General features: G+C 42.7%; 1 protein-coding gene and 1 long non-coding RNA gene across 2 annotated transcripts; one reads left to right on the top strand and one right to left on the bottom strand.

Annotated features, from left to right (window-relative positions):
• Nucleotides 1-268: 268 nt before the first annotated feature.
• TRH (thyrotropin releasing hormone) lies at nucleotides 269-2,524 on the top strand. The gene is made up of 2 exons (XM_085072167.1): nucleotides 269-547; nucleotides 1,403-2,524. The coding sequence occupies exons 1-2, from the start codon at nucleotides 355-357 to the stop codon at nucleotides 1,978-1,980; spliced, it is 771 nt and encodes a 256-aa protein (XP_084928293.1). The 5' UTR covers nucleotides 269-354; the 3' UTR covers nucleotides 1,981-2,524.
• A 5,973-nt stretch (nucleotides 2,525-8,497) lies between these two features.
• LOC146431486 (uncharacterized) lies at nucleotides 8,498-10,260 on the bottom strand. The gene is made up of 2 exons (XR_014854661.1): nucleotides 10,112-10,260; nucleotides 8,498-9,234 (listed from the first exon to the last, which is right to left on the bottom strand). It is a non-coding gene; the product is annotated as an uncharacterized LOC146431486 (long non-coding RNA).
• Between the last annotated feature and the right edge of the window lie 61 nt (nucleotides 10,261-10,321).

Here is a 10,321-nt window from a genome sequence, read left to right as displayed (position 1 = left end):
TACAGAGTTTAAGGGGGAAATTAGGTTTGCCTCTTGGCAGAAGGCAAAGCAAAATCACTGTTTTTCAGAATCCCCTGTGCCTCAGGAAGTTTGTATAATATTTATTCTGCCAGAAATATCAATAACTGACTGGTTTTAATTATGAAGAATTTAGATTCTTTGGAGGATAAAAAAGAAACTGAGAGGTTAGTAACAGAAATAAGGAAAGACCCTAAGAGACTTCAATCCCTGCAGCAGTGATGTATTTGTTTTCCAGTGTCTGGAAATATTGCTGTTATTGCTAAGTTTGCTTGCTCCATCCTCCTTCCCTGTTGTTCTCTGTCCAATGGAAGTTACAGGAACCCCTGTCCCACAATGCCGTCTATCCAGCTGCCACTGCTGCTCCTCTGCTTGACCTCGTGTGGTGTTTGCTTCAATGGGGGACATCTCCTTCCAGAGGAGAGCAAGAACATGGGAAGAAATCCCCTGGATGACATCCTTCAGAGACCTGAAAGCCTCATTCTTCAGTCTATCCTCACGAAAGCTGCAAAGAAAGAGATTAATAAAGGTATATATCCCACTGGGGACTCCCATTTGGTGATGGCATAGCTGAGATTATTAGATCCAAGGTATTATTTCCAGGTTCTAATGTTTATGCTTAGCACTGTAACTAAGGGGAGGGGAAGGATAAGAGGGCTGCTGCAATACACTGACACAGAGCTCTTCAAAGATTCTGTCTTCTTTCTTTGCTCAGGAAAGGCTGTACTATCACTAAGCAGCTGCTGCATAATAAAAAAGTAGAAGCCTGTCACAAAAAACCTGCTTGTCTGGCAGATACTTCCTTAGGGAAGCTCTAAGAGGACACATGAAGGACATTCTGCCCTGGTGGACCCTGCACCTAACGTAAATTCAAGGTGGGGGTGCTGCCATTCACCTACTACCTCAACCCACTGGCTCCTACTCCCCAACAGAGGTGGGCTTTTTTCCACGGCTGGGAACACTAGAGGTTGCTCCAGCATCTGCACCTCGCAGCTGGTAGATGCTCTGCTACCACTAGTCACAGCAGTAGAAGATGAGGCTGAGGGATTGCAAGCAACAATGCATAGGTACCTGTCAGCAACAAGCAGCATAGGGCCCTTCTAGAGTGGAAGACATGTTGGCCCCAAGTGCCCACAGAAAAAGCACTGTTCGCTCCCTCTTCACATGAATGCTCAGAATTGGTCGGGTTGATCCAAGATGTGAAATATTAAAAAGAGCTTAAGAATGAGTAAGAGATACTAAGAGAGTGTGATGGCTGGTAGCTGGAAATACTGAGTTGGCTTTCAAAGAGCAACAGATTATGAACCTGCCCCACAAATTCCTATTTCAACTTCCTTAGTGAGGATTATGGAGTGTGATTAATGTTATTCTTTGCCTTGGACAGAATCAAATGCCCCTCTGCTAGAATGGCTTTCCAAAAGACAACACCCTGGGAAGAAGTATCTAAGTAACCTGGAGAAGAGACAGCATCCTGGAAGAAGAGATGTTGAGAAAGACACATTTTATGGAGGCATTCAAAAGAGGCAGCATCCAGGAAAAAGAGAGATAGAAGATGACCTTGATGTCTATCTGAAGCTGAAAACGCAACTGCTTCTGGGCGCAAAGTCACTGTTGGATCAGTTTGCTGACAGCCCTAGGGCACAGCTAACCTACATGAATGAGTTATCCAAAAGAGAACATCCAGGCAGAAGAGATCTGATGTATGAGCACAAGCATCCTAGCAAAAGAGGCTGGAATTATGAGGTAGACCTATATGGTGAGAAGCGCCAGCATCCTGGAAAAAGGCGCTGGAATCCTGACAGCTCAGATGACACAGGCCCCTGCAACCTTCAGGAATCATTTTCCTGTCACAAAGGCAGCTTGTTGCTTCATTTAATAGAAGATGTTAGCAGAGACAGGGTAGAAGAAAAACGTCAGCACCCAGGAAAGAGATCAGCATGGGAGAGTGAAACAGAGGAATAAGAAAATAATTGTGTAGCATTTGCATTTGGTGAAGTAAACTGCCAGATCACTAAAACATTCTGTTCACTCCCTTTTGGCTTCCTGTTGCTGACCTCTACACCTACCTTTCAGTGTGTTAATGTTCCCATTCACGTTAATGGTTTTGTCGAGGCTTAAAGCAAAGGAACTAAAGGATGCATCTGAATGGAACAGGCAAATACTGAGAATCTTCAACTCCCCCACTTTAGGAAGAATGCTTATTTTCTTAGGAGCCCAAACCCCAGAATAATCCAGCTACATGTTCCTAAATGACTAAAACAGGCTCTTAAACTTCGGATGCAACTGAAGTAGAATAATTGCATGGTTTCCTCTCAAATCAGTGAAATCAGTAAATAAATAGTGAGGGAGAAAAAAGAACATCTGCCAATTGTTTCAAAATTGAATAGAGCAGGTTTTCAGTTCTAAATGATAACATTCTGGAGACCTGTGTCCTTGTACACTACAATCTGTCCAGACAGTAAGCACAATAGAGAGACAGGAACAATTTCAATTGAAACGAAATAGATGAGTGACTTCATAGTTTCTTCATAGCCTTCTCCTCAGACATTTAATAATGAAGCAAGAAGAGATCCTTTCCTTCCATTGAGGATTTCTGATTTCTCTCCTCTCAAAGGAGTGCTTTTACTTTCTGTGGTCAGACTCGCAAAAGCGTTTGTTTTATATGAATTATTCAATAAACATGAATAGTCAGTTCTGGTGTCTTCATTGGTTGTGCAAACATACTGCAATAGCGTGGAAAACATAAAAACAACTCAAGCTAAATAAATTAACATCGAAGGGTATTTTTCTATGTACAATCTTCTTGCATGTTGGTGGTCAGCACATGCTTATACTTAAAACTGTTTTGCTACTGAAGTAGAAGGATGACAGACTCCCTTTTTAAATATCCTACCCGTATGGCACGCAAAATTACGCATCTGAGCTAAACTCACAGCAATCTTGTCACCCACTTCACAGGGAACTTGATGAGAAGCTGGTTTCCTGTTTGTGGGTCTAAACAATAGATTTACTGATTTTTGCAACTGATATGCAGTTACTGAACGCACTGAGTTATTTATATAACTTCTTGTATGTTTACAGAGGTTACAGCACATCAACATTTTGCTAGAATGTTATTTTTATGAGCATATATTTTCTATCATCATTCATCCTCAATACCATCAAGACACATTAGCTGACTTGGAGCAGAAGTCAGCAACCTCGGCTGCAGAAGTCACCTTTGCCATATGGTTTAGCTACCCTGAAGAAAAATAATCATCTCAGAAGTTTCACTGAAGTTAGATGCTCCCAGATTGATCAACACTAAACATGGTCTATCAAATAATTTCTAACTCTGAAGATAAAATGCTGTTCAGTATGTGACAATGGACAGACCTCTTCTGTTGACAGGGGGTTTCTGATAAACAAGAGCTGAAGAATTCCTTAGAGAAGGTAGCTGGGGACATTCCATATACTTCAACTTCCTTCAGCACACTTTCTGTATATGATGCCTTTTAAAATGCTTCACTTGCATTTTATCAGGGAAAAAAGATTTCTCAAAGAATACCATTTCATATACCATTTTTGGCAATGAATGAATGATTCTTAAACCTTGGGGAATACTACTTGCTATAAAATGTTCAAAATAAGTGAAAAACACAAAACAAAAAATTATCAACTAGGTAAACCTTGGCGACAGCAAGGATTACATGTTTCAAAAGTTTTGGGTTTAAGTCACTGAATCCAGTATTTCAAATTGTCCAGATTTCTCTTTTGATCAAAAGGACATTTTCTTCCAGTATCTGCATGAAAATTTCATCTCTATTTATTAATTTCTTCCTGTTATCGGCAATGTTGCAGACATATTAACAGTCAAGTACGCTCTTTCTCCCACAGACATCATTTTCAGAGCACTGACTGCCACTGGGAATTTGACAGTTTTGTGACTATGAAGCACACACAAGCTCAAGTTCGAAGTTAAGTATTTGTCAGATTTATCTACACCCTAAAGCTTTTTGGCTCTGGAGTTTGGCTAAGGGACTAACCAGAAAATAGCCAGCTTTTATACTATACTGCTATGCTTCTTTGAATAGTAAATATAGTGCAATCTCTTAGCAGTATGAACAACACAGATTTATACTATTTAGTTTTAAGGTAAGAATTTGTTAATTGCACATCTCTCTTATTATCTTCTTTTTATAGTACACCTTCCCCTCACAGTCACTTTTTATTAGAATTCAAGAGAATTCATCATCCATACAAACATCCACATGTAACTAGCTTGGCTCTGTCACTCACACTGTGAGAACTGCAGAACAAGGCCCTGCTGTTGCTCAGTTCCCTGAGGAATTGCACTACCTGTCTGTCAGACAGGCTGGGGCTTTTCAGGAATGAGAACAAACCAACAACAGACTTGGTCCAAAGGTCATGGAAGTCAGTAGAAAAATCTCCTCTGCACAAACTGAATTAAATCCACAGAACAAAGCTGTGCAATGGCCCTAATGTGGCAGCACAGTCATGTAAAATCTTATTTCCAGCTTTAATTGAGACTAAAACAACCTCACACAGATGAGTTCTTTGTTGATTCCACTGCAGTTTTATAATTCTGGGTATTACTGGTTTCTGGGACATAAGGGACTTTGATTCCTAAAGTACAGATTTTATGCAAAATGAGCTTTGTTTTTAATGGGAGGAGAAAATTAATGTGAACCAGCTGTATAATTAACATTTCCTGCAACTATTTTCAACACCTCTCACCGTTACTGCTCTATGCTCACTCCCACACACTTATGAGCCTTGACCTCTTTACTGACCCACTGTAATTAGCACGGGCTGAGTGTTTCCAAGGGACAGGTGGCCCCAACAAACACTTTTATTACTACTTATAACAACTCATTAGTTGAAGAAAGTTTGAAAACATTATCACCACAGCTGAAGTACAGTTACTGCTTCCGTGGTAAGTCAGTTAACATTAAAGGGTCAACTGCTACTTTAAAGCATCAGTCAGGACACTGCTATGAATAAAAAATATGATTGAAAGAAGTGAAGAAGCACTGCAGGAGGCATGAGGCTGGGTGAGGTCCAGACTGTACAGAGACATGACACAAAAAACAAAGATGGAAATCCTTTTGATTTTAGGAAATGGGTACGTGGACTATCAGCATTAGAGTGCAGAAGCCTCTCTTCCCTCCCAGTAAGAACAGCATGAACTCCCCAGTCCTGCAGGGCAATGAGGAAGGGCTGTACACAGAGACTATCAATAAACACAGATGGGAAATTCCTCGAGAAAACTGAGTTAATCTACTTGCCTTAAGATTACTTTTAGACCTGTTTGAAGACTTTGTGCTTTGTTTCCTTGATGAAACCAGTACAGCTTAAAGTGCTAAGAATGAAACCAAGGAAAGGACACTCGTCAGGTATCAGCCAATTCACTTTGTCTGCTTCTGCAAGATGGAAGGAGCAGTGGCTGAAGGAGTGTTATTAGATCAATTGTATTGGTATGATGGAGCAGGATACCAGTTTCTGATAGAGATGGGGCATGCCAGATACCAATGTAATGGAATGATCCCAGCCAAAAGGTGATAACAGCTCTTGAATATATTTCAGCCACTTTGATTTGAACTGACAGTCAGTGATCCAGACAAGACAGGAGCATGTCACAGAACGGTTGGGTGACTGAAGGAACACCTTCCTCACTTTCAACTAACATTCTCTCACCTTCTTCCTGTTCATATGCATTGGAAAGAGGGGATATCTGGACTTAATAAATCGCACAAATACTCCTGCAAAATGGAATGGAGGTAAATGAGGATCCAGCATGCCATAGTTAGTTCATTGCCATTTTCTCTCTATAACGGATGTAATGAATACAATGCAGTGTAGACAATTTAAGAGCTGATTGGTATAAGGAAAATGTTAGATTATGACTGTGAAAACTAGGAAAAGTGATCTGAAGAGTCTGCCAGAAATATGACTGCTGATTTAAAGAAATTTTCACAGAGAAGCATATGTTTCCACCATAAATTCCCTCTTGATTTTGAAGCCTGTACTGTATGAGGTGTCTGAAAGAGCTTTGTGAAAAAAGAAGAGGAAGAGGAGAAAAGTCAAGACAAATGAAAAATATAGCAAGAATTTATGAAAGGCTCTCTGAGCCAAAGCAGTTAAGACAAAAAGCAAGCTCTTTGAACAAGCAAGCGGTGTTGAACAAGAGAGCAACAACAACCCTGCAAAAAAATCGTAAGTCATTCCCTGTCAAATACCAGCTGATGGGGGTATTCTGCTTATCGGTTTTAGACATGCTGCTCTTCAAGGAGGGGACTGGTTGATGCTCAAGTTGGTAGACAAAAGAGAAGACAAGAGAGGCTAGAAAAGACAGCAGCCAAATGTGGTGTACTTGACATCTGAAATAAGCCCAGAATGGAATCCAGGCATTGTGGTGCACAGCTCCTACAGTTAAACCATTAAATGTAAATGCAAAGGAATTCTGAATCTTCCTGTCTCTCCTCTTTATAACTCCCCTACTTCACTTAAGTGCTAGCATTCCATGGCACTCAGGACCAATATGACAGATTATTCATCAGTGTTAAGGGACCAAACAAACTTGAGATGATGACTCACTTGCAGGTACAGAAGCAGTTAATTGACAAATCAGCTAAAATTGGCTCAACAAGTAGACAGCTGCCACTCTTATAAACCATCAGGCTGTCAGACTGGATTGATGAGACTGTAAACACGGTAAAAATAATGGGTTTGGCATGGAAATGAAGCTTCTATCCTGTCTACACAGACTAATTAAACTATTTTGTTACATATCAAAATATTTAGTATAAGCAACCGGAGTATATTGAATATATAAACTTTGGTAAAATGAAAAGCAGTATGCAAATATTTTAGTTCTCTGAACCAAATGAAAAATGCAGGAAATTTTGGTTTAGATCCACCTAAACAAACAAACAAACAAAAACATTTCTCAGATAAATTAAAATCAAAGATCATTAATGTTGTAGGACGAATTTTGTGCTACCCATTTCAATGTTAGGCGTTTTTAAATTAATTTAGGCCAGCTTAAAAAACAGCATTAAGTTAAATTAACTGACCATTTCATTTAGAAAATATTAGAAAGAACAGTCTGATTTTTCACTCTGCTTACAAAGTCTATATTGAACTCAACACTGTTAAATTTCAGATATTTTAAACCTTTTTTTCAGTAAGTAATGTTTGTGAAAAACATTCCACTTGAATGCCTTGAGAAGTACACAGACATCACCAAGAATTACTTCTAGTTTGCATTTACCTCTCCTGTGCTGAGATCAGATTCCATTATTAAACATTTCAAATGGCACTGAAGGTATTACAAGAAGTCGAAGGACACAGGTGACCCCTATTAGAACACATTTCTGATAGGTCTGTGCCATGGCTACAGGGCTACCTGTGTCCTCCTTCTTAGCCATATTCCCACTGAAGTTGGACATCAGTAGCAATGACCAACTGAGCAACAGACCAGGTCCTAAAATTCACATTTAAGAGTTATTACAACTTACAAACATATTTTACAACTTATTTACTCACTGTTTGCGAAGGATCTTGAGTGTGGCAGAGGAGGAGTTACATAACAGATACAGGGTTTTGTCAGCTGAGCTTTTATATCAGGTAGTACAGGCCTGACCTGGCTGCTAGAGCTGGTCCTCCTGTGCTATTGCTTGTTTGCATTCATTCACTGTGAGCCATTACTGATACAAATGCAGGAGCACCCATAGAATTGCAGTGTTTAATTTGCCCCCAAATACCTCTTCCTATTGCAACTAGCTGGATGAAGACAAATTAATTTTTGAGGCACTGAACAATTAATTTTGTTTCCATTGTGTGAACACTCTTTGCATGGGGAAGTGTGATGAGCCTGACCAAATTACAGCAGCCAAAGTCTTCTTGTTTACACCAGCGCAAACCTAGATTGTGCTCAATGTCTGTTAAGGAATACAGAAGTTTAAATTTCCCTTTGGGAGCAAACTGATACCATTCCACACATCCCTGCATCTGGCATGGTAACTTTGTAATATCAGTTCTCTAATCGTCTCTGAGATATTCCCAGTAAATCTAATACTCTCATAAAGACCCAAATAGTATTGAGCAGGTGCCATCATTTCATGAGGAATGAGCTCAGAAACAGGCAAACAAGCAGAATTTTTCTTTAAAAATGTTGACTTTTAAATTTTTTAATTTAATTTTAATTAAAAAATATTGAATAAAAATTTTCTCTTTCCAAGAGTGATTGGCACTACATGGTGTTTTATCAGTACTTGAAAAATATTAATTTGGTGAGATGTGTTCTCATATCTCTGGTCAAATGTAGAACATGCGAAGGAGCACAATTAACTGAAGAGCCAGTGAAATGTTTGATTTCTCATGCACACCCCAGCATGCCATCATCCTCCTCACAATCCACAGCAGGCAGTCCTCATTGCATGGTTTGTGTCCCAACAGGAGGCTACCAGACTTCAGCTGTTTTATTTACTACTTTAATTAGCCTTTAAGACTTTATTTTTGAAAAAGAACAGTTAGTGAAGGCGTAGAGAGACAGGATTAAAGAAAGAGCTTGCTGTTCTATACAACCTCGCTTTTCCTTACACCTGATTCTTACAACTTGGGAACGGCAAGAGAGGATGAGCTGCCTGGGTCAACAGGGCGCACAGCTCACAGGAAGGAGAAAAACTTCTACAGCAAACTCCTGTGAAATGCACGGCTGAGACCCCCACAGGCCCTCAGCTGCTCCCAAACGCGCTCGTTGTGCCCTCTACTGACTGGCACGTCTCCCCTCCTTCACCCACCCCTTCTTCTGCCCTTTCCCTGCACACTCGTGACAGATCACACACATAAACCAGGAACCAGAAAACTGAAATGCCGACACAAACCTCCCCAGGAGCTCTGCATCTACATGGATCTTGCAGTTCTTCTAGAGACACGTGTATTGCTGTAGTGTTCTTTCACGATTCAGTGAATTATAACTCTCTGGCCTCAACAGAGCTCGAAAGCGGCAAGGAGTAACCAAGAGAGAGGTAGCTGGTGCCACCTGGTGGCACAGGTATGGCTCACCGCCAGGAACTGCCCAGCTCCAACAAATCCGCGAGGATGACAACACAGCAGGTGAATCCTTTAGGGCACTGAGCCTCAGGCTGGTTCCTGCTCTCTTTCTCCCCACCCCATCACGATCCGTGTCGAAAATGTTTTAAAGGAGTTGACCTGGTGGGTAGAAGAGCAGGGCATGATCAGTGAAAATCCACCTTTAATGGACAGGACTCAAGTGTAAATAACATTGCCATGTAAGAAAATCTCAGCCTCCAAGAGATTGTAATTCTAACACATGAAGCCGAAGTATGGTTACACACTCCTATTGTTTCCATTTGACTGGGAGTGTGCGAGAGAAGGGATTGCTGCCAGTTGAAACTAAACAAAAGCTGGCATCAGAAAGAGGATACTGAAAAGCCCCTGCCGTTGATTTACACAGCTCTTTTTTGTCAGGAGGCAAGTAAGCGGACTCTTGAGCTCCGCCTGTGGCTAAGTATGTCACCTGCTGCTCTGTTTTTCACTTTTGGGACACTTCCTATAGGAAGACTCGATAGGCTGGGAAAGGGAAGGTTGGGCACTTTGATATGGGCAACGGTGGTCCTCTTGAGCGTGCTCAGCCATTAGGATAAAGCACAGACCCATCAGTGTGACGTGAACGGTCCCAGGGCAGCGAGGTGGGAAGGGGCTGGAGCGCGACTCGTGTCTCTCGCGCGACAGCGCCGTCCCGTCCCGGAGAGGACTCTGTCACCGCACCTCTGCCACCGCTCCCCGCACACCCGCGGACCGGTTACCGGGGCCTAAGGCGGCTGGACACGGCGAACGGTCCTCGCCTGATAAGAGACCTCAACTCCGTTGCCAGCTCTCCACTTCCGCTCCCAACCTCCATCGACAGCTCTGCGCTCGGCAACCTCCCCCGCGGTGTCGGACGAGCCCTCCTTGTTCCCGCCCTTTCCTCTCATCGATGTCTCAGCGCTCGCCCCGCCCTCTGCCGCGCACTGCCGCTCCCGGCGGCCGGGACGCGCTGCGGCCGCCCTGCTTTGGAGACACTCACCTGTCGCCCGGGCGCTGAGGTGAGACGCGGCCGGAGCCAGGCTTTTCCCGGGCTGCCCCTGGGCTGTCGCCGGGCCACGGCCCCTCGGGCGGGCGGGGCAGCCGTCCGCAGCCTCTCCCCCGGCGGGCGGTGCGCTGTAAGCCCCGCCCCTGTCTCTGCCTCGCGCAGCCGCGGGCCCCGCCCCCGGTAGAGGTGCGCGGCCGCTGTCGT

This window comes from Lichenostomus cassidix, chromosome 12 (assembly GCF_008360975.1).
Source record: "Lichenostomus cassidix isolate B80296 chromosome 12, HeHo_3.0, whole genome shotgun sequence".
Lineage (NCBI taxonomy): Eukaryota > Metazoa > Chordata > Aves > Passeriformes > Meliphagidae > Lichenostomus > Lichenostomus cassidix.
This window is presented reverse-complemented; position numbering and strand designations above follow the sequence as displayed.

Excerpts from the sequence above, each read along its gene's own strand:
- TRH (XM_085072167.1), top strand. The coding sequence starts at position 355 with ATGCCGTCTATCCAGCTGCCACTGCTGCTCCTCTGCTTGACCTCGTGT. Across the intron at positions 548-1,402 it reads AAAGAAAGAGATTAATAAAG|AATCAAATGCCCCTCTGCTA; the intron begins GTATATATCCCA and ends TGCCTTGGACAG.